The sequence below is a fragment of the Misgurnus anguillicaudatus genome, chromosome 15 (assembly GCF_027580225.2).
Source record: "Misgurnus anguillicaudatus chromosome 15, ASM2758022v2, whole genome shotgun sequence".
Taxonomy (NCBI): Eukaryota; Metazoa; Chordata; class Actinopteri; order Cypriniformes; family Cobitidae; genus Misgurnus; species Misgurnus anguillicaudatus.
The window spans coordinates 20,938,806-20,963,367 of record NC_073351.2 but is presented as its reverse complement, the minus strand read 5'-3'; the positions used below and the strand labels follow the sequence as shown (position 1 = coordinate 20,963,367).

The 24,562-nt window shown below is 36.7% G+C and overlaps 1 protein-coding gene and 1 long non-coding RNA gene across 5 annotated transcripts; one reads left to right on the top strand and one right to left on the bottom strand.

Annotated features, from left to right (window-relative positions):
• On the bottom strand, window positions 1-23,872 carry nr2f2 (nuclear receptor subfamily 2, group F, member 2). 4 transcript variants are annotated; one of them, XM_055174773.2, is made up of 4 exons: window positions 23,808-23,872; window positions 23,345-23,434; window positions 4,310-4,837; window positions 1-2,497 (listed from the first exon to the last, which is right to left on the bottom strand). In XM_055174773.2, exons 2-4 carry the CDS (start codon window positions 23,409-23,411, stop codon window positions 2,223-2,225), a joined length of 870 nt encoding a protein of 289 aa, XP_055030748.1. In that variant the 5' UTR covers window positions 23,412-23,434; window positions 23,808-23,872; the 3' UTR covers window positions 1-2,222. The 4 variants fall into 4 exon arrangements, with proteins under 4 accessions (XP_055030748.1, XP_055030749.1, XP_055030746.1 ...); XM_055174774.2 differs by lacking the exons at window positions 23,345-23,434; window positions 23,808-23,872 and adding an exon at window positions 9,628-9,965; XM_055174771.2 differs by lacking the exons at window positions 23,345-23,434; window positions 23,808-23,872 and adding an exon at window positions 5,911-7,160 and having other exon boundaries at window positions 4,310-4,855.
• LOC129419614 (uncharacterized) lies at window positions 7,651-15,124 on the top strand. The gene is made up of 2 exons (XR_008636591.2): window positions 7,651-9,243; window positions 14,633-15,124. It is a non-coding gene; the product is annotated as an uncharacterized lncRNA (long non-coding RNA).
• Window positions 23,873-24,562: the final 690 nt, after the last annotated feature.

Here is a 24,562-nt window from a genome sequence, read left to right as displayed (position 1 = left end):
GCCTTTTGATTTCAAATTCATAAATTATAATTTAATACCAAGAACAAATTTACAGCAGAATGCTTGTTTACAATAAGCTAACACAAACAAACAAGAATTGTTTTCAACTATAAACTTCCACACACACTCACGTATATCACTTGCAATTAATAATAATAATCAATAATAAAAAAGTATCTATACGTTATCAATACCCTGCAGTAATATATTTTATATATTTATATAAAAACGTGGGTCAGTTTAAACTGTTTATAATTACAATCATGTATCATTCACTGGTCCATATGTGGCATGAGAACAGCCCAAAACAACTGTTCAATCAACTACACAATATGATCCCTTTTTATCCAATCACAACATGGTGTCTTGTGTGTTGAAGAAAAGCCTCAAAACAAGGACAAAATTGCAAGCTTTCACACATACACACACAAGGCATCTGTTACAGACCGAAAAGGAGCAGAACACCAAGTCAAAATAGCCACCCCTTCAAAACCAGCTCACCCTGTTAAGTGTCAACCTATCGTCGAACGTTTTTTTTTTGTCAATTTTTTCCATTTTTTTAAATACAAGGGCTAGTGTACTGAATGCACAGATTATATCTATACAGTCAAAAACATTTACATTTATATATATATATATATATATCAAAGGTAAAATAGGTTAGCGACCTGTGGCCATGCATTCACAGTCTAAATACATGAAAAAGAAAAGAAGGAAAAAAAACATTTGTCTTAATATGTATATACATTTCAAACAGAACTTTCAGTGCTACTAGCTAAGTCTGTCACTCATTTGAAGACATTTGTATTACCGAAAAAATTGGCAACCACAGTTTTATTCTTAATCACATATACGTTGTATAAAGAAAAAGTCCTTGAAATGAATTGACCTATATTTACAAGAATACTGCTTCTACTTTTTTCTCACGTGAAATGAACAATTATAAGACTTTGTAAATTCTAAGCGTGTTCCCCATGGTGTAGGCCTATAGACTTCAGTAATCGTTAATAACACATTTGCGCTGTACAGGCACTTTAATGCTTTAAGTGTTAAGGGACATTTATACGGACGTCTTATTAATACTGCTGCTTTGTCATTAAAATAACGATGACCCATCATTTCCCCACCTTCAAAATACAGTTTACTGTGGCAAAACACTTGAGCGAGAATTCGCATGGGCGCTACCCAAGGTGGGGTACTGCAATACATTTGAAAAATATATCTATATATATTTGTTGGGTTCTCCTTAACTCTAAAACACTTTGTTCTATTGTTTGCATTATAACCTGACGACCATCCACGAAACCAAATAAAAATCCATGGAGACAGGTCATAATTCTTAAATAAATGTACGATTACATCTTGCAAACACTGTTGAGACGCGTATCTGAACGATAAAGTATTGCTCCTGCATCCATTTTGGGGAATGATTCGTGCTGTCTTATAGGTAGAAGAATGGCATGAAATGTAACACACTGTTGCATTACGAGTACTCTGACACTATGTGAATATTGGTTGATCATTAAAATAATCCCTACTCATGTTCGTTTAGGGACATCAATAGAGTAAGTGCGCTTGCAGCATTAAGCATTGCCTATATTGCTGTGGGTTTAGTTTTAATTCTCGAATTCTCGAAGAACGTCTTTACATTACTCAATTGTCATGGTTATTTAAAAAAATAAAAAATAAACAAGAACTGCATACTACAGAATCACATAGGCCGGTTTGGAACCAGAAAGGAGGAACAAAAAAAGTACAAAAAACAGCTATAGATACATGGACACAGGACAATATAGTAATTGGAAAAAAGATTTTTTTCTTCTCTCCTGTATCTTCCAAATTGTCGCTTCAATGCACTTTATAGTGTTTCTTTCCAAGAAAGGATTATCAAAATCCTTTAATTATTTTTCTTTTGTTTTTTTCTTTTGTGTTAATTTTAGTGGGTTGTTTCTTTCTTCATTTTGTTTTTATTATATTTTATTTTTTTACAAAAAAAAAAAACACAACAACAACAACAACAAAAAAACATTGGAACAAACTGTTTAGAATGACACTGAGAGTAATCTCTGGATTTTGAGGGTTCACTGAATGTCTCAATTTTAAAATTCACAGTCATTTATGAAAGTCTTTCTTCGTGAAAGTAAACTCGTGTAACAGCCGTTTCCTTCTACAAAAGAAGCGCTAACTACTGTAGTCACAGCCCCTTTGATCATTCCTTCTGCCTACTGAATCGACATGTAAGGCCAGTTAAAACTGCTCCCCGACAGCAACATATCCCTGATGAGGGTTTCAATTGGGGTTTTACCTACCAATCGGACGAAAAATAATTGCTCTATGACCGAAGACGAGACTGTACGAAGAGAGGGCAAGCGAAGTAATAACTTCCCAAATCGAGTTGGCTGGTTGGGATACTGGCTCCGAACGTACTCCTCCAGAGCGCACTGGGACTTCTCTTGCAAACTTTCCACATGGGCCACATCTGACAGGCCACAAGCATCTATAAGGGATGAAGAGATGATCAAATGTTTATTAGTACATGAACTGTATATGTACACTTTCGAATTAAAATATGGCATACTATAATAACAATTAAATTAAATTTGCAATGTGTGCAAATTGCATGGGAAAAATATATAACTAAATCACTAAACATTCGTTATTTGGAAAAAATAGCCCCATGGCTAACTTTTTTTTAACCTTCAAATATAGCCTATAGTATCAAATACACCCTGTGGTTATGTTAGTCGTATTTGTATAACAAACATCCGAGAAAGCGAGCATTCCAGTATAGTCGTTACAAATTGTTATAATTCCTGCGAATTGTGATGCTTGCAATCTCAATAAAAGGGCAAATTTAACAGCATGTGGATAATAATATTATTGCAAAAAAAGCACGCATAATGCCCTTTAGATCAGTCTTTTTTAAAGGTACGTCTAAAAATAAAATTACAAAATATCTGCTCAAAACTCTCTTCAGGCCTAAGTTTTAAAATAAGATTCCCATGTTGCTTAAACCAAGATGTCTTCTGGTAAAGAACGACAACAACCTATACAAAAGCAGAAACTAAGCAACCCGAACACTTCATCTCAATATGGTGATTGCGAAATGCTGACCTATATGACATTAACTTTGAATACGTCTAAGGCAGATGCCCGATATACTATTAACAAGATATTTCTTATTTTTGTTTTGATTTGGTTCTATTTAACCGTTGTACATATTATTATCTGTAGGAAAACCGCATAGTTAGATGTGTATTGTGAGAGAGGGCCATTTTATTTTTGCAAATGGCAGTAAAGGTTTTCCAGTCACGAATATCCGAAGAAAACATATTTGTTATCAAGTTTTACATCTTTTAAACTTTTTCGCTTTTGCTCTGTTATACACAAATAAAGTAAGGAAGTCAGGGTCATGACCCAGTTCTGGAACGAGTCCAGCGTGTGTCTTAGATCCCTAGATCATCCTAACAAAACAAGGAAGAAACTGCGATCCTCCTAACAACGCACAGAATTTTCCCGACCGCCGTAATAAAGCTCTATTAAACAAAACAGGCCATTTGTATTTATCAAGACTTGATAGATCTATCCATTTACTATCGGTTCTTTAATATGTGTAAATGGAGCATTAGGCCTTTCTTCCCTTTGCTACGAGCCTAACGCCTCCCCACACCCCCTCCCCCCAGCATGACATCCTTAATATCTGTCATTCCAAATAAATACAAAATAATTGATTGCCCTTCTACATCGTTTTATCTGAATGTTTTGTAAAACTAATACAACTATTTTATAAATATAACATTTATAGGCTTCGTGTTTTTAAGGTGCTCATTGTCTGACATTATTTACGTTATTATTATTTTTTACCAGGATAACTGTTGGCAATCGCTTAATAACACTTAGAACTGCAATTCATTTTTCTCCATATAAATAGCCTACGTTTTAATGTTTTCCTGGCTGTCACAAATTATTAACTAGATTTAGCATCTAACTTTTATCGCATCCATCAAGTGTTAAACAGAAGTGTTTTACGCTATTGATGCTGCCTCTATGCTTGAAAAAAACATTAGGCCATGGACAAAATTATTTTCTCAAATCTACCTGTTTTTCTGAGGTTTTTATCAGAAACCTCTGCAGAATATTTACGTGTCTATTTAGACTTTTATATTTTTACATTATATAATGCACGCTAAATTGGGCACACTTTATTGTTTCATGACTGAATGAAAATACGCCATGTTGATTTACTCTTTAAAGACTAAAATATAATTCAGCTGATTAAAAGCATACATGCTTAAAAATAAAAACTTACCTGAAGTGAATAAAACGATGGCCTTTAAACAGCTGTATTCAGCAGAGTCAACGTGTAAAGCTTTGAGCTTTTCTACTTGTTCTTGGAAGATCCTAATGTGGTCCATAAAGGCGACCACTCTGTCCGCAGACATGGGGGAGGCATGGAGCCCAGCCGCCGCCAGAAGTGGAGCCACATGGAGCGGCATGGAGCATTGAGCAGCGTTGAGCACAAACAACTCACTCCAGGTCAACCTCAAAAGGGCAACCTGGTCGGTGATTTGGAGGTCTGGGAAGAAAGGAATATTCCTAGCCCACTCCACAGCACTAAACAGCATCCTAGCTGCCAGTTCACAAATGTTCTCGATGCCCATGATGTTGTTGGGCTGCATGCATTGACTGCCATACCGAGAAGTTGGGTAGGGCTCCGCTCGTAGTAGTAGAGAGATATATCCGGATAAGTAGGAATGGCAGTGCAGTGGGTCCCCATTTGTCAAGGCGAACTGGCCATGGTGAGGCTGTGTGGGTGGCATCCGTCCTCTTTGCACTGCTGCAGTAAAAAGAGAAACTGTAGATATTGATGCTTGAATTCTACAAACACAAAACATAGCTTGACCTTACGTCTATTTCACTATGTGATGTTTCCATACAATTGTTCTTAGTGTTCAACATGGCCACAGCATTCTTAACGTAAACATTGCATTGGTACAATCAATTATAATGTCACTTGACACTTACAGAACTTTATAAACTATCAAAATGGCCTTAGTGATTCTGCTGATGCTTGATTTAATTTAAATAAATCAAATTAGGTTCACATTTGTTCAGACAAACGTTATGTACAGTGCATTGCAAACCCACAACATAATTTACTAAGTCAAACCCTATGTTTTACTTAATAAAAATATTATAATCTATAGTAAACGCTCTACCAATGTGTTGCTATATAATTAGATTTTATGTATACTTCTCAAATAGTGTTTCACGTTTTAAAGCAGTCAACATGAGTCCAGTGAATACATGCACAAAGAAAGACATGAATGCTAACCCTTAACCTACTTAGCTAGCGAGACAGTCAGTTCTGCTGTCTATTGAGAATCTGCGGGTGAAATGCGTTTCTTGTGGACTATTTAATCAAATAAACAATATGAAAGATTAAAGGTAATTATTATTCACTTTTCTACCCGAGGACAACGATGTATAAGGCGGGCGATTTGGAGACTAGCCTAGTGTGTGTACGAGTGTGTGAGTGTGTGTGAGAGAGTGTGTGTGTGTATGTGATTTTGACGCTGTCTCTCCATTCTCCCTCGCCATAACCGCGCGGCATATCTGCAGCGATTTTATTAAAATCCAGACGCGTGCCCCCTTTTCTTCGCTAAATAAAAGCGATATGCAATTAACAATGTACAATGTGAAATATTCGCTTTAGAAAGGGCGTTCATTATTCTAGCACTAAGAGCGCCGCGATAACGCTCAATCTCGAGCATTAAAGGCGGTTCCTTCGCATGCGGTGGACGGGCAGCGTACGGCAGAAGAGCCGGGGATAAAACATAGGGAAGGGTATCATACATATACTAAACACAAAGGACAAAGACAGCAGTAAAACAACAAAATTCCGAATACCTTCCCGTCTCATGCCAACTTTGAGGCATTTTTTGAGGCGACAGTACTGACACTGATTGCGATGGTGCTGGTCAATGGGACAATTCCTGTTGGCACGGCATGTGTAAGTGAGGTTCCTTCGTACGCTCCGTTTGAAAAAGCTTTTACACCCCTCGCAAGTGAACTGGCCGTAGTGTTTGCCACTGGATTTGTCCCCGCAAACCACACACTCTATGTGCTGTGGCTGCTGTTTTTCCGACTGATTCTGCGTCGTCTGGTTCGTCGGAGTCGACTGTGTGTTGTTGTTCGGGGGTCCTTGAACGGGTGTCTGAGGGGTCGGAGGGGCAACCTGCGAGGCCGTCAGCCCCAGCTGGCCTGGTTGAGGGGTCGGAAGGGATAGTCCTCCTTGGGCTTGCGATGAAAGGGTGCCCTGGGTCTCGGCCACATCGTCCTGGGAGCCTCTCCACACTACCATTGCCATATCTATCAGTCAACGTTAAAAAAACTTTTTGTCCTCCGTTTTTGGTTTCGGAATGCTTTGTTTTATAAATCAAACGCAGCACGGTGCCTTAATCACTTAGGACGGTTAAATAAATAATTCAAGATCGATACGGTCGGCTAGAGTCTGATTGTCCGTTGAAAGTTGCGCACCGATGTCACCGAACAGTAGCCTATTTCTTGACTGAAACAGCGTTACCTAGGCATGCGGTTAAAACTGAAGCAAAGACAAGCCGAATAGCAGCCTTGCTCTTAGAGGCCAAGTCCAGGGGCACTTGCAGTCATCCATCCAGTAAACCCATCAAGGAAAAATGGAAAATAAACACGGCGGAGGAAGATATTAACAGAGACGGACAGATAACTTCACGCTTGCAGCGATGTTCGCACGCACAGAAACGCACCGCTTTCAAGGATACTTGCGACGCGCAAGAAGTTCCAGCGTAAAGTCTTGAAGAAAACCAACTGGCCAAAAAATACTGCCGCTTCTTCCTTTTCTTCAGATGAGGTAGCGCTAGCAGCCGCGCGCAGTTGTAGCCTGTGCTCGAGTCAAATATGAAGTCAACTCTCCGGCAAGCAGGACCGATAATAAAACAAAAAGATCACAACCTATAGAACCTCCTTCATGCGCGTAAAAATAATAAGAGAGAGAACAGAGAATCAAAGTGATCAAATATGTTAAAAAGGGGGAGGTTAGGAAGTGACTGCGATTTGCAGGCGCTGGGCTGGCAGAATGCTTTCTCTCTGATCAGCTCACTGAGCTCTCTATATAGTGAACTTTGACACGACTGCTGCAACTTAGCACACGTTACCATGGAGATGAGTTGCCATATATGGAAAGTGACTGTGTTTGACTGGTCAGAGCTCACGGACCTCCCCCTGAACTCTATTGGCTAGTCGGCACTTGTGCTACTTGGTTCTTTGCCAAAGCCAGGAATAAGGGTCGAGATGCCGCTTGGTCCTAAAGAGAGTAGGATATCATTTAGAGGAAAATGATCGCAATCCATGTGCGCATCATTTCATTCATTTAAAATAAAATCCAACATTATCATATATTTCGAAGAGGGTTTCCGCAATATATTGGTCAGAGCCTTTCCGAATTCAATTGCATGCAAATGTGAATATTTTTAAATAATACCTTCCCCGTAATCTGATAAATACACAAAGAAAAATATAAGCAATTAGGGCCGCGAGAATGATACTTCTTTAATCTTACTTCTTTTTAGTGTGTTACATGCCATTTTGTTACATCCATTCTATAAACTAGCTGCAAATTGCGTAATTTGGTCAGTTCTATTATTCCATTTATCAACACGACGGCTGCTTGTAGATCATAAAACTGCATCTCATTTACCAACAGACTAATGCAGTGATAAATACATTTAAAACTGAGACTATCCACAAAGAAACAAGCAACACTTGCGAACAATTTTGCTGTACGTTCGAGAACCCTAAGCCACTTATAACCAGTGAAGGTCTTTATAACAAACGATCAAGATATATGAATAAACTCTTCTACTTTGTAAATGTAAAAGCCAAACAGAAAAAAAACAATAAATCAAAAGCCGCAAGAGTTATATTTTGCGCAAGCTTTTTCATTAGACACCATTAGAATTCTATGAACAGTACATTATGCTTAAAACCCTCTATAGATATGAATAGACTACATATTTACTCTGATATCAAAATTAATCCACTAATATAAATATATACAAATTATAAAAAAATCCAAAAATCTGAAATAAGTTCTTAATAGCTAACTTTTATATTGTCATCCATAAATGAATTTATTACTGTTTAAATCTACCTACTAGTACCAATTGCCACATACGGTGTAGCTTTCGTTCACATGACCACTAACATTACCGTAAAGCAGTTTAGACATTAATTGTATTTTTTATTATTATTTTTAATAATTTATCATCATAATAACTAGATGCAGTTTGAAGGACAAAACATTTTTCATAGAGCGTGGCATTCCCCCAGTAACAGTGTAATTTTAAAGCGTGTTATATTACAGAAGATGAGTTTGAGGGTTACTAGTATTTTGGGGCCTTAAAATAACACATACATCTTAATGACGTTAAGGTCAAATGTCCTCTAAAAGGACCGCTGTATTAAAAATATAAATAAATAGATAAATAAAAAATATAATTCATGCAAACAAAAACTCTGATGTTCACTGATGAAGCAAAAGCCTATATGTCTGATATTAATTAACATAGATGTTCGCTTGTGAGCCTCGGTGCGGTGTGGTCAAACAAGGTGTCTCCCATTTCGATCCTAGGATTATAAGTCAAAGCAAAAAATGTTTAAAGCTCGCCTGTTCAAGTCTACTTTCTGTAGCACCAGGGGCTGTCAGAGCTGAGTCCACTGAAAAATGTACAGTGCTAAATCATAGCATATGCTGCCCAAGAGGAAAATGCAGAAGACTAGAGGTACAACAGTATATGGGCGCCCCCTAGCGTATAGATTATTTCTGCCTAAAATCTCGCTTTAAGGTGGAAGAGCCATCTTAAATGGAAACTACATCGGTCGCTCGCCTCTCACATACACCAAAGTAACATGCGCCTATTTTAATCTGATTAATGCTTTTGAGATTTCCTTGTAATTGACTTGGACGTTGCAGTGGTGCGTTTGTAGGTCTCCGCCACATAATTTCTCCAGAGTGTTGTTCGCGCACGGGAGTATTGCTGCGTTTCGGTTAATTTTGGCAAATTTATTGAAACGTTAAAAAATGAGCACCGCTCCTCATCTCCGACCATTCAATGCAATGTGTGTGAACAACGCAGCCGAAAGCAATACAGCAGAAGTAAATATAGCCTTCCGATTCCGTTTGGATTTTACCTACATATCAAGGTAAGTGTTAATATTTTCACAATTTATTTGATGAAAACACGGATGTCTGCTATTATGGTTTCTGCTCAAATGCCAGAATACAACTGGTAAATAAGACTGGTTGTAGACTTATAAGGCACAAATAGACATACAATATCAGTTATTAAACACGAATGAAAAAGCAAAGGCAATTAAAGCAAATATTTACAAACACTGAATAATAATAATGAAAGGAAAAAAAGTGTTTAAGGTTGCGTTTGTTGTGGCTGCAATGTAAATCTTTAAATAATTTTAAAATATATTGAGGATGAATTCACAACACAAGAGACAACCAGGTTCACCGTACAATCTATATGTACATGCTAAGCGAGACTTTAATTTTTAACAATTATAGCCCAAACATACCAAATGCATATGATGTCGATTCGTCTTCCCCGTGGTGCATCCTCTCCTATATGAGAAAATGTACTTAGTCTTCTCTTTCTGTGCGAATTACCGGTCTGTTTATTCCGTTTCCAGTGACGGGTTTATACACAAAAATGAGTCTCTGTATGTATTTGAATGATTACTAAAACTTTAGATAGGGATAAAAACACAAACCGACAAGCGAAATCAGTCAAACTTTTTTGCGACGCTTGAATCACATGTTAATATTTAGTGCCTTTCCTCATATCCTCACAAAGTCATATTGAAGACTTTGAAGATTTTTGTCTTTTTTGCAAAATGTCAGAAGATGCTCCTGTGCGTCTTTTTCTTTTCCACAGAAAGGTAAAACCCTCTTAGTGCGGCTGCTTTGTGTGGACTGTGTGATTGGGAGAGGGAGGGGGTGAAGTCAGGAGAGACACCTGTCTGTTTATGTGCAAACTATTAACAGTGATATGCCGTAGTTGCTTTTTCAATGGTTAAGTCCAAGGCCAGGACTTTAACAGATCAACTTCGATCACTGACGCAATAAACTCGCTTTAATAAATCCTAAAATGCATAGGTGTCACGAAATACATATAATAAGAATGCAAGTGAGCACATACAGCTGTCATGGGGTTTGATGTTTTAAGAATAACGGTGTTTGGATAAAAAATACAGCTAATAGCACTAAAAGAAAACAATAACAGCCTGCAGTCAGCGGGCTGTCTAGATAGACAACTGCATTCTCAAGTGACGTCAAATTGCCACAGTCCTCAATTATGGTTGTAGTAATTCAGTGTAGGCCTGATAGCTTTTAAGAGCCTTGCTATAGGCATCGTTAAAAGGCGCTTTAATTGCTGCTGCGCCAACTACACTATCAAGTCAAAGTTCGTGACTGTATTACAGTGTAAACTATTACTGTACGTATAAACATTTAATACATAATCAAGACTAGACAACTAGCTAAAACTAGGTTGTAGAACTAAAGAAAAGCCCATGAGAAAATATCATAACAATATTACACAGGCTGTGTTTATTTCGAAAACTTAATTCACTAAATAACTTTTAAGTGTATTAAATCCTCTACTTGCAGCGCAACGCCAAACCCGCCTTTAATTAAATTAGTAGACATCCTTAATATATCTGTCTCAAATGTCAGATTTCACATAAATACCTTATTAAATAAATACTATTTTATTTTAACATGCCAACAACAAAGATTTCCCACTATATGCTAATTGTTTAATCTGTAAATGAACAAGCAAACGCCATTGTCAACCCCGAAGAAATTCATCACTTTGTGCATAAATTATACAATCGTCGGTTCTTGTTAAGTAAAGCTGGATGAAAGCCTTCGAACAACCGTTTTCTAGCAACTTGATTTTGATCAGTAAAGTGTATCCTGAGTCGTCCGGGTACATTTATCATTGTAAAACGGACTGCACAAGAAAGAGTCCTTACACACACAGAGAGCTCAGCAAGCATCCACACACACAATAGCGCACCCCCATAGGGACCTTCATCGATTAGGACGAGACACTACACTAAATATTTACTGATCACACACAAATAGCAGGATCTTTAACGATTTTCCATGGCTGGGACGCGAAGAAAAGGGTAAATCACTTTATTATTGTTTGTAAAGTAAAGTATGCACTCTGGGACACGGGTGTATAAGATGCGACTCCTTTAAAAGCAGTTATACTCGAATTAATCAATAGACTTTAAATAAACAAGTCAAATCAACCCGCAACAGCAAATCTTTCAACGTGAAGAGATCAGCCGACTATATTAGATTGTACAAATTAAAATATATAAAATCTGTTTAAATTATATTATATTAAATATATAAAACATAACATACAAAAAGATCAAATAGTTTTTTTTTTAGTTAATTCACAGCTATAATTAATGCGCAGTTTATTAACAAGGTCGTAAATTCTCAAAGTACCGCGCGCACAGGTTAGGTTATAGTGCAGGTGTCTGTTGCGCTTTGATGGGTTGGACGAGGAAAGTTCACCCTAACTAATCTTATCGATGACTCCACCGTATCCTTCAAGCAAGAGATAGAGGGAATCTGACCCTCAGGTCATTCAGATCCCGGCCTGATTAACCCTTGCAGACCCAGTATGGAGCAAAGGTTAACCAGGCTAATCAACAAGAGGAGACTGATTAAGCTGAATGATCAGAACTCAGAAATGCATAAATACATATTTAAGCTTTGAAATAGGTTATACACAATGAATACAGAAAATGCGACAAAAAGAAATAAACCGCACCTTGCAATTTTTGTTAAATATTAGCCATTAATTTAATTATAAATATAGGATACAAATCATGCTGTTGCTACCATCGCATTACACTGATCTGAACTATTTAATTTTTAACAATTAATTTAATAATAATAATAATAATAATAATATGCTAATAATAATATTAATGACATTAGTATTACTCATTGTATAGGCTACTGACATTCGCATGGCTTTGTTGTTGGGTTTGATCAGACGGTGTAGATTAAAACGTGTCTAAACGAGCACGTAATAGACCTGTCAGCTGGTATGTTTGCAGTCTATACAGCACATCTGTTGTGACAGTGAAGAATTTTCAGATATTTTTCAGCAATAACGAATATAAGTGTCGGCACCAATATAGTAATTAACAGTAAAAAGTCTACTATTTTTTTCTAGATATTAAAAATATTAGCCTGTAAGACTTATTTACCCTTTCGTAAACATGCATGTGCATTTCTGATAATCATTTCTTTGTCAAAGTTTGTTAAAATAACATTAAATAATATAAGTTGTAATATAAAAAATAATTACTTATAAGCAAATGAGACAGAAATAGCATGATTGTGAAGGTGTTTAGTGCATCAGTCTCTTAAAGTCTGTAAAAAGATTTGGTCAATCAAATTACACTTGACTGCTACTTTAGTATGAAGTGTTTTAATGAACAAGCTGTGCATTAACCAGCTACCAATGTTGTTAATATGGATTGTGTCTTATTTTTAATTTAAGAAAACACAAGATTATTCTTACTGGCCCAAGTTTATATCTCACCTGTGCATGTGGTCATTTTACTACTAAAAAGGTAAAAAAAATGGTAGTTTCAAGTGTGATAGTACTTAATACATATAAAATATAGCAAAATTTGAAGCATTTTCTCACGCAACCGAGCCTTTTTATTGTGTGTCATTTAAATAGACTCCCCTTGACATAGTCTTTAAACTCATTCAAGAAAATCTCATATCGGTTACGGGCAAATTGAATAGGATTATGGTTTTATTCTGTACAGAAGCCTGGCTCTGTGCCCAAATATGGTGTAATTTGTTCAGCATTACCTTTAGTCTTAAAACAACATCATAGCCCTGGGAATTCAGAAAACTTCTAGCTTCTTCAGAGGGAAAGTTCTCACTGTGTATCTCACTCTCTAAGACAACCAATTGTTGCTACAGTCCATGCAAAAAGATCTTGTAACGAATATTCATATATTATATAGCTTTGACTTCAAAATATTCATTCTAGTAATAATACCAAACGACAGCTAGAATAAACTGATACCTGTTACACAAAATAGCATGGTAGAATGAATCGTAATACCAAATCATTGTAATAGTTTATAATAGTGATAAAAAGAGGCTGTAAACATTACAATGTAGCTCTACAGGTGAAAGGTCATATTGCAACTCAATGCACTTTTGGTGCAATAAAATCATAATTTAAAACTGTGTTTTGCTGTCCACAGTACTTCAGAAGAGTTCACAAAAAGTTTTTGCCATCTGTAGCTTTAACAGGCAGCATTTCATTCTAAACGATGATTTTGAAGTGATTATTGCTTTTTTTGTTGTTGGCTTTAAAATTCAATTAAAGTCAATTATGTTTGGCAATGTGACATTAGACCACAATATCTTAAACACGATTACTTCATTGTTTTGAAGTGCTAAAGTGTTTACAACTGTAAGTAATTTCCACTCGAATCCCTTTGTCAGATTTCTGTGTAACAAATGCAGTGTTTCCTGAAGTTGATGCAGATGCGCCTGTGCATTTCAGATAAGAGTCTTAGATGGTTCTTACTATACATATGATAACTTTTAAGCAAACTACATACAATTTGTAAAATATGTTTGTATAAAAGCCATAAAATGTGACGAAACACTGCATATAAATTTGATTGTTATTGTTAAAAAATACATTATAATGAGAACGTTTTAAAATGACAAGACTTATTGCGATTTATGCTAACTATAGTATTTGTCTCTAAATAATAATTCTACTTCTGAAAATGTTTAATTGGACTGTATTTGCAAAACAATACAATAATTTGAATATACTGCAGACAACTAAATTCTTAAAAGAAAAGTCTTTGTGCCAGTGGTGTGTTTATTATGTGTGATTGATTCCTTCACCGGTGCAGGTTACCCTCTTCCTGTCTATTTCTGTTTGCCCCAGGGCCAATCTAAAAGAAGCCGGCAGAATCATGACAGATCACAGAGTTTGATTCTCTAATGATGGATTAAGGTGTCAATTTAAACAGCAAACGCTTAATTTGTTATAATAATCTCTTCTTAGACTGAATGCCAACTTCTTTCCTTTTAACTTTCATCACTTCAGGGCAATAACTTTGCGTAACAAGAGGGGAAGTTCAAAATCACAACAAAAAAATTTGCATTGTTTCACTTATGCAAAATGTCAATGTTTATCTCCATGAAATTGACAATATATATCTAATGTACACTTTCAATAGTATTGTAAAACGTATATAAAAGCAATATTAATTTGTATTTATTTAAATGTGTTTTTTACATTCAGGCTCTCCATAGAAAAGGAAAACACGCTAGATAACACATAATATAGATGTAAGGGTAAACATGGTGTTTAGTTTTTCACTAAAGTGAATGGTATAAGAACACGTTATAATTGTTACTATTGATACAAAAATGCTAGTTTTGTCATTAGTCATGTCTAAACCTATAGGCAGAATATGAATGAATGTGTTCTGGCAGACTAGATGTTCGCTGTCTCAGACATCTGCATGTGAAAAGGGCAGAGGACACTGTGGTGACCAAAGAATGCTCGGTGGTGACATCCACACCAAATGCATGATGGGAGGAGGAACTATGCACGAAGATCCGACAATGACAAAGCAGGGAAGGTAAGCTTTGGGATCAGGTTGTTAATGTATTTTTTATCTGCCTGAAAACTAACATGTGATAGATTCTTTTATAGGTGAATGGATCCACGGCTCAGTTGACAACCAGGTGACTGAAACCAACAATGGTTTGTATAGTTGTACATTTTGAATGTATTAACATAATGTAGAACAGAATCCAGACTTGATGGTTTATAGCGACTGAACTATAGGAAGCTAATAACTTATTTTCTGAATAATGCAATGAAAGAATGATGATTTTTTTATGATATGAATAATAATAATAATATGAATTGATAATAAACTGTACAGCAATCAAGAATTAAATAAATATTCGTATAAATAATTATTGTTTGTTATTATTATTAAATAAGAACCCCTCACAATAAAGAGGCACGAGGGATATTATCCCCCCTTGCATTTTTTTCTTATGAAGTCTACGGCACTCCAAATCCAAATCTAAAGTTATAGTGTAAAATCCACATGTAAAATTAAACATTAGTTACAGGAAAGCACTAAATCTTCATTTAATGTAGAGCTGTAACTGACATTTTTATTGTGAAAATTGCTGGGTTTCCAAGTCTTAACTGCTATGAAAAATAGACAGATATTATTTTCCACATACACTCTTTTTGCATTTACTATACCAGTCTGGTTTTAATCATTGCCCACAAGACTAAACCCAAGTTATTAGGAAATATAAATATTTTCAGAAGTGATCGAAGAGCCGAAGCAGAGAAAAGTAAATGAGAGAGTGGGAAACAGATATCTAAAAAGTATACTAACTGTAATTAAAAGCAGCTTGTTCTCAATTGAAGACTGCTGGATGACATTGACAAAAGATTTCAGTTTGTTTTTGCACATAACCTGCACCCTTCAGAACATATTATGAGCACTACTTTCTTTATATATCAAAGGGGGACAAAAGAAACTAAGTGATTAATAATAGTTTTAACTGTTAAAGTCTACAGACAAACAACAGAGTGATGGTAAACACTTGTTTGTGGTTAGCATGTGCCCACTCTCCATTCAGGTGCACGAGTCCTTAAGCACACAGTGTGCTTTACCACATCTGCGATTTTTGGAAAGTAATACGTGCAATAAAACAACAAGGCTGAATAGCTGTGCCACTCTCACAACAACTGATAATAGTATAACGTGGTTTAGCATTTGCTCTTTTCAGCATACAACATTTGTAAATGCATTAGCTAACATTATGAGCAATATAGTTTTTATTCATCTTTGTTAATGTTCAATGTTGCCAATGCAATTGTTCATGTTAATTTCTTTTGCATTAACTAATGCTAACAATTACAGTAGCAATTGATATAATAAAACGTGGTTTAGCATTTGGTCATTTCAACATACAACATTTGTAAATGCATTAGCTAACATGTACTAACAATGAGCAATATAGCTTTTATTAATATTTGTTATTGTTCAATATTGCCAATTCATGTTAGTTTCTTTTGCATGTTAACAATTACAACAGTTTAAAAATTACAAATAAATGCTAGAAGTTAGATCATGCATTAACAAATACAACTTCATTGTAATGTGTTACGTTAAAAATTTGACACATGCACACAAACGAATACTATTTTTTTCTTTTGAATGAAAGAGCATTTGGTGTGGAAATACATATGTACGTGTGTGTATTCATAATAAACTTACACACATTAAACACACAAAAATACACACACAAATGGTCCTTCAATTAAAAGAAAAAATAAGCAAGATAGCAAAGGGAGCGGGGGTGCAAAAATGAACTAAACCACACACTGGCAGTGGAAGGGCAAAGAACACTCAGCACAAGATTTAATGAGTGCTGAGTTGTTGTGGTATTTGCAACGCGGCCAAAAAAGCTCAGCTATGTTCAGGAAGCATGTGAAGTGTCTGCAATGAAAAAACGTTGTCAAACAAGATTTGGGATCAATTACCCAGACGGAGAGTGTAATGTTTACGCGAACCCCCTGAAAGAGGCAGTGTCCGGGGAAACTTCAGCTGCAGGCCCTGAAGTGCTCATGTAACTGGCTCTTGAAGTCCTCTCTAAGGACTTACGTTTTGTCACCTTCAGTAGGGGCTGTTTAGTCACAACCTTGTAGTACTGCTCTGCTCTCTCATGCCCTCAAGAAGCGGACTGGAAGTACAGAGCACTACTATGTATTGTTTAATAAAAAGTACAGTATACTGAGTAGAGAGTAAGCTCCTGGAGATTTTCAAAATTTCGTTGTTTTTTTTTATTTCTTTTGCAGAGTTTATAGTTTCCACATGTCCGGTCTTGTTCAATTGTCACTCCAAGAAATCTTTGTAAAATCTTTCATGAAATGTTTCTGTATTTTGAAACATGTATTCAATAACATATTCAAAGGGGCTGTGCTTCTTTTAGGATGCCTATTTAGACATTGTAAACACACAAGAGCTTAATCTGTCTTTAGCCATGTGTGTTAATGGTATCAATCACAGTCTTTAACCTTGGTTTAAAAGGTCTGACTATGTACAGCAGCTGCCAGCTCCCGCCTTTTAAGCAATTGAGGAATTGCAAATGGTAAGTAGTGCCTAAAACAAAATAAAAGTTAACACGTGAAACTATGAATCAACTACACGCTTCACACATGAAACTACGAACTAGTTGCTTGCATCAAAACAGTCCCAAATGGTCTTTGTATTTTCTTTAAAAAAAAAAACACCTTTGACATCCTTCGCTATTTGATGAAAGTTAGGTTCTCAGGGCAACCTTTTATACAGAGCTCAGAGACTTATGGCCTCGCTGTGTGTCGGCCCATATGGTAAGTTACAAACAAAAGCATCTGCATTCCATTCAGAGAGAGTAAGAGGTGTGAATGTCAGTGAGACGGGGCACCGGGTCAATGCTTACAACATGTCAAAGACTGTTGTATTCCAGGACGGCAAAAACACTCCACGGTGGAGGATTTGGTCGAATGTATGAAAATCAGCTCTTCTTTGTTGTTTGACGCTAACTTAAAAACAAATCGGACACGCTGGTTTAGTTCACTTTTTTTACAGCGAGCACTGTAATATATTTCCAGTCATAATTTAACCCAAAGTTTCACAAGAGTGATATGCCTGTCATTTTATTTATAATGTACAAAAACATCAGCTGCGATATCCACATAATACAATGTACTGTGGCAGTCTACAGACAGAGATAGCGAGCGGTAAATCTTTACAAGGATAAATGATAGCTCTCCAGGCAACAGTTGAATGTTGTTGCACATAATGTAATATATGTTTCTTTGGTTTCAGAAAATTAAATCTGCGGTTCACCCCAAAGCAGTGCAGTGTGGACTGTCCTATTCAAAGAGTAAATGTTATGGCTCCATAGGTTTCCTATGTTTTCTTAGTGTCTCATTATATAATGGAAGTACAGCATAGACAATTCGGGATACTTAGAAGACCATTCTAGAAAGAATGATAATAAATGAACAACATTCCTATATAAAAGTCAGGATGTCATCCTTTACCAAAGACACTAATACCTGATGTTTTTGAATGTGCACGTGCATTTATTCTTTGTAGTATATAGTTAGACATTAGCTTGCTATTTCAAACAAACCACACAGGTATAAACTCTCTGATTAACCACTAAAAATAGTTCACCCAGCACATTTGGTGTCAATTAATGTACATGCAAATGCACAATAAACACCATTAAGTCATGACCTGACTGAATTAGCTTGGTGTGCAATTATAACAGATTTGAACACTGCTTATTTTAAGACTACATTGAGTCTTACAATAAGAATTAACCTCCAAATGATTTGTTTATTTTTTATATCCAGGTATACTAGTGGTACTGACTATGAAATGTACATTATTTTCAAGCTACGCTCTCTTGTTAGTCTCTTATTGTTAAATCCCTTGAAATGGTTAGCATCTTATAATTGCAAGTATTTTTGCCAGAATTGTTCCCAGATGTATGTGACATAGTCCATAGACCATCTAAAAATGCTTGGTTATTTTTTACCCACTGTTGGGTCAAAAAGGGACAAACTTAGCCGTTGGGTTAAACTAACCCAGAAAAAAATATATTTGACCCAACAATGGGTTAGAAAAAAATAGCATTTTGGGTTGCGAAAATTCTGTCATCATTTTCTCATCCTCATGTTGTTCTAAACCTCTTAACCACTTTTTTCAGATGAACACAAAAGAAGATATTTTGATAAATAATGTTAAAAGGAAAACACCACCGTTTTTCAATATTTTACTATGTACTTCGACCTCGGGCGCAGTAATTTTGGAGGAAGTTTGAGCGAGAGGGGGAGTAGTCAAGAGTGATGATGTTACTGTGCACCGAGGTCGAAATGCTGCAAAATAAGTGCTCTTCCGCCATACAATATAGTTCTCATTTTTATCTGCTTAAAAAAATCACCACTTTTTTGTGCCACCATACTTACTCATGTAGCAGTCTTTAAATAGGGAAAACATGAAAGTGTTTGGTGGCTTCTAAATTCATCCCTGTTTGGATCCTGAGAAATGAATGGGGCTGGGCTGGATGCTGGCGCATTCATGAGGTGCTGTACAAAGGTTGAAAGTGCACACATTGAAAACAGATAGGTATGTATTAATGCATCTGGGTTGAGAAGAACATAGTAAAATATTGAAAAACGGTGGTGTTTTCCTTTAAGCACACAGCTCATTGTAACCATTGACTTCCATAGTAGGAAAAACAAATATTATGAAAGTATTGTGATAAATAATGAAAAATATATTTTATTAAATGATTGTAAGCACACTTTTGATTGTACCCATTGAATCCCAATGTATTTGTTTATCCTACTATGGAAGTCAATGGTCTCCACCAGCCGTGTGTCCACCATCATTTATCAAAATGTCGTCTTTTGTGTTCATCAGATAAAAGAATGAGAATGAGAAAATGATGACAAAATTTTCATTTTTGGGTGAACTATCCCTTTAAGGGGTTTTTAGGTTCGTCCCTTTTTGTCCCAACACTGGGTTGAAAATAACCAAGAATTTTTAGAGGGAATTGACTACGTCACATCTACCTACACATGTTACCAATTCTGGCAGAAATACTTGCAATTATAAGCTGCTAACCATTAAGAGACTAACAATAAAGATAAGACAGGAATAAATGTATTTGCTCATTCTGGATGTTCAACCAGATAAATATTACGTAAGTCCAAAGGAATTAAATTTCTTATTAACGCTCATTAAACTTTTTACAGGATCCTCTCAAAATGCATAAAAGTACCTATTGGACTGTCTAGTAAGATCCTAAAACACAACATGACCTTGTGGTGCAGCTATTGCGCTGAATTAGCTGGACTATTACATCAAAGTCACCAAAGCTCATTAGACTGGAATGATCAGTTTAGACATTGCAGTCTGACCCAAAACACTCAGTGATCAGTGGCACTCTTATTTACTGCTCTTGAACATCCTAACACGTCAGGTCACGAACCGGCTAATCTCTCCTTCGGCATGCCTGATGCTCCTATCTGAAACCGTGGACACCAGCAGACACACGAGGAGGGCCAGATTAGACATCTTTTGTCTCACTCAACCGTGCAGACAAAAAATTATAATCCCTTACGTAATTTATGTCTGAAGCTTTTCCTGTTTCATCCTTTTTTGAGTTTGTATAATCGAGTATAGAGTGTCAGCTGATATGAGTGTTTGACCCAAGCCAGTCTAGACATTTCTTTGGAAATGAAACATAAGCAGAGGGAACACTGCTGACATGGGTGTGGTTGTTACGGAGAACCAGGTTTCTCTCATGTCTCCCATGTCTGGCATCACGCTACTCAAGTGTTTAGATTGACACATACATATAGCTCAAAGCTGCAGAAGAACTCGGCAACCCCCCTTTAACCAACAACAGGCCAGGTACGGTTGACTTTTAATGAAATAATGAACACACAGGAAGTCAGCAATCTCTTTAAAGATAAACTGGTAAAATGACCTTATTAGCCTGCTGGGTTTGCATTTTACATGAATAACATCTGTTTATACTTTGCCTCAGCCTGAATAATGAACCGATGTGTCATTCGCTAATATAATCTACTTGTAAAGTGCATACGTGAAATACAGCCTACAGGCAGGACAGTAGTTTGCTATCACGCAGATCTCTACAATTTAAGTTCCCTCATCTGTGACCGTTTCACAGGAAGAGCGAATTTACAATAGTGCGCTTACCCGTGCGATCCGGTCTGTATTTTATTGAATGAATGTGCAAACTCACACAGAAATCTTATAAAACAAGATGCTAGCATATCTGCAACACTATGTAACTCTGGGCATTGACCTGCAAATGGAAAACATTGTATTGCATTCCATCACAGTGACTCTCTCACATGTAATTACTTCCACATTAGATCCCTCTCTCACTCCCTTTTATGAAAGCAGATCCCCTCTGACATCTCCAGGAATACAGCCATGTGTTAGCAATGCACTTATGTTACACTCGCATTGCCACAGAATTCCGCTTGGCTGCACGTCCCTTCAAAACAATTGCGCAGGGCTGCCCCTTCCTTATGCCTGCCGAATCGATTTGAGACGCAGAAGCTAAACCTTCCACCCATCATTTCTCATCTTTTCTTTGTTTATAGGGGCCCAGGGGGTCCGGTATGAAGTGAGGTGGCCACGTTTCAAACTATGTTAAAACAATTACTCATCAAACAAAGTGTTCTCACTTTTACAGGTTGGTTAAATCGATATTCAAACTGAAAAGCTGAAATGCATTTGTTTTTTTAATCAAACATTCAGATCCTTGATATTCATGCCAGAATGGGTATTCCAACTTTTATACAAGTGACTTACAATGCATTATGTTTTTTCCATATAAGTGACCTTTGGGCTTTGCTCTATCGATTGAGCTATAGGAACGCTTCTGAATGTAGTGAAGACAGTTAAGAGACAAAAACACACACAATCCCTGATAAAAAAAAAATTCTGTTACCATATAAAAACAAGATCATAAAATTTAATGGATCACCCCTGCCTTACATGAGAGAAAATAAAAAATTGAGGTAGGTGAGACTCCTGCTGTGGGCAGGTACAGCGCCAAGACTCCGAGCTCACGTCGCCATTATTTCTATGAGGCATATAAAAGTTCTTTATCACTTTGTCAAGCTGGCAACCGGCGTACTAAGCTCACTCCTGTACCTTCCTTACATATGAGAGCCTGCTTTGTTTCTCGTGTCATCTCGGTTTGCATCGCATTTGCGGTTTTGGACGCGCCGTGGGTCTAGTTTTTGTGGTGTTATACAAGGCTTTGTGTACACCACAACGCCGCCTCCTGTTCGACTCAAGGTGACAATAATAGAACAAGCAGCCTGCTCCATTATTATAATATCAGTTTACATATCCAGGGCAAAAAACAGTGAGGGCCATTTCATCAAGCTAATTGCCTGTGTGTATGAGAGAGCAAACTTTTTCCTCTATCTCTCAGTTACCGAGCCTTTATTCTTAATCACAAATAGAGCCCTTGTATCCCAGAGGGAGTTGCATTCTAATTTACAATTGAACCATAGAGCAAAGCTATCAATCTTTTCCAGACAGTTTTTTTTGTCGCTCCCATCCCATTTTTTCCCTCCACTCCATACAACTGTGTTGAAAGTGGTAATGGATCAAGAAACGAGAGTTTTTTTTTTTTTCACAGAGCCATGCTCAGAAATCCAATGTCTGACAGAGGCAAACCACAAGAGTCAAGGCCTTGGCACTGTTAGCTACGAGCAAAGGCCAAACACCCTGGCCTTCATAAGCTCCTGGCAGCAAAAAGCCCTCGAGTGAAAGACCTCTGGAGCTTAAGAAATCGTTCTCTGAACTTACGTGTCATACAGAGTAACATTTTCTCCGGTCAGGGTGAACGCTGGTAGTTAGCAACTGCGAGTTCGCATTTATGTTTCATTTATTCAGTATTGGCTTGTGTACTAAAAAAAGAAGCTGTTTTCATATTATGTTTATCTAAGCCTTGGACTTGACCGGCACATCTCTCAATCAGTTATATCAGAGAGAGAGAGAGAGTGTGTGTGTGTGAGAGAGAAATAGAGAGCGTACATTCCTCCATGCCAAGTGTCACCCATTCGGTGAAACACCCTGCCCCTCGCCCCCCCTCCACTCGATCCCTATAATAATGAGTCTTGTCGTTAATGAGTTAATGCGAAAACTCTCAATGTCATCGGCAAAGATAAGAAGGAAGAAAGCAGCGCATTGTACACATAATGACAGACTCCTCGACTGCCCCCGAGATGTCACGGGTCAGCCATGTTAAGAATGTGTGCGCCCAATCATCTACTGATCCTTATCTGGTTGGCCTGCAGCTTACCAAGACATGGATCCGATCAGGGACGCTGATGAATGAACAATGGGGCCGTGGATTGTTCCGCCTGCCACATGACAGCTTTTATACCAACACATGATGACATAACCAATCAATGTATCAATTATCCAACAACTTATTGGACCAGACACATGAAAACTCACGTTGTGAAGCATATTTGTGAGAACTACATCTAGATATTCAAAAGAAACGGGACGGCATGGGTGTGACCTTACAGTGAACTGTATGAACTGTTATTACCTTTGTTGCCTGCCGTCTCCAGGTCACTGGTGATGAAACCGAAGTATGCAGGGCAACTGGTGTACATGACATACCTGCAGCTCTTGTACTCTGTGATGTAAAACGATTGTATATTTGAGTCATTTCTCAAGATAACAAATAAACAAGAACAAACAAGAAAAAAGTACACATATTGGTAGCCTATTTATATAAAAATACACCATACATATTTAGATATATGCTGTGATCAAGTTAAGACCTTTAAACTATACAGGTGGACTTGATCAATTACACACTTACAGTAAAATGATCAGGCTGTATAAAAGAATGCAACCGAACACAGAGATCTAGCTATTGCTCAGAAAGGTAGCAAGTGAAATAATCTTACCAATTTTTCTCATTTGATCAAATATGAGATGTTTTAGAGTAAGATATGCAAACTACAAAACCTCACAGCACACATAAACCACTGACAACTACTTACTGATGGTGTTTGTGTTGTTGCTTTTCTTCCAAAATAACTTCCTGGATGATGATGTCACTGAGGAGCTGTTTTTGAATTCAATTACAAAGAATATCAGAATGAAAAACACATAAATACATAAATTGATTAGCAACAAAATAATATTAACATGAAAAATATGAAGATATGAAACAAAATAGCATAAAGAATGTATATGTAATTATATGATTAAAGTTTACTCCATAAAAATGGTCAACTTTTTATGCTCAAGTGATTAAAGAGGACATTTCACAAGACTTTTTTAAGATGTCAAATAAATCTTTGGTGTCCCCAGAGTACATGTATGAAGTTTTAGCTCAAAATATCGTATAGATAATTTATTATAGCATGTTAAAATCGGCACTTTGTAGGCGTGAACAAAATGTGCAGTATTTGGGTGTGTCCTTTAAAATGCAAATGGCTGATTCTCGCAAATTAGACTTATGAGGTGTCATCAAACATTTTGATAAAAAAATAAATACAAAGTAAGAGTATCAAAATAAGAAGCATACAGTTACAAATTTAAGGGGAAAATTTTCATTACCACAACGTGTCCATGACTGGATTTGGGTTCTTTGACATGGAAATATTTATAATTAAAAAATCAAAAAAATAAAAAGCTTCAGTGCATGTTATACTATAAACATTTACAGTAAAGAAACATGTGGTATTTGGTGATCATTGGTAAATGTAGAGACAATAATAAGGAATATAAATGTGTCCAAGACCAATTTTCT

Bases quoted from the DNA above. Each gene is read 5' to 3' on its own strand.
- nr2f2 (XM_055174771.2), bottom strand. From the start codon at position 6,370: ATGGCAATGGTAGTGTGGAGAGGCTCCCAGGACGATGTGGCCGAGACC. The intron at 4,856-5,910 runs GTATTCGGAATT...CAATATCTACAG, and splicing joins AGTTGGCATGAGACGGGAAG to TTTCTCTTTTTACTGCAGCA. The intron at 2,498-4,309 runs GTAAGTTTTTAT...CATCCCTTATAG, and splicing joins CATCGTTTTATTCACTTCAG to ATGCTTGTGGCCTGTCAGAT.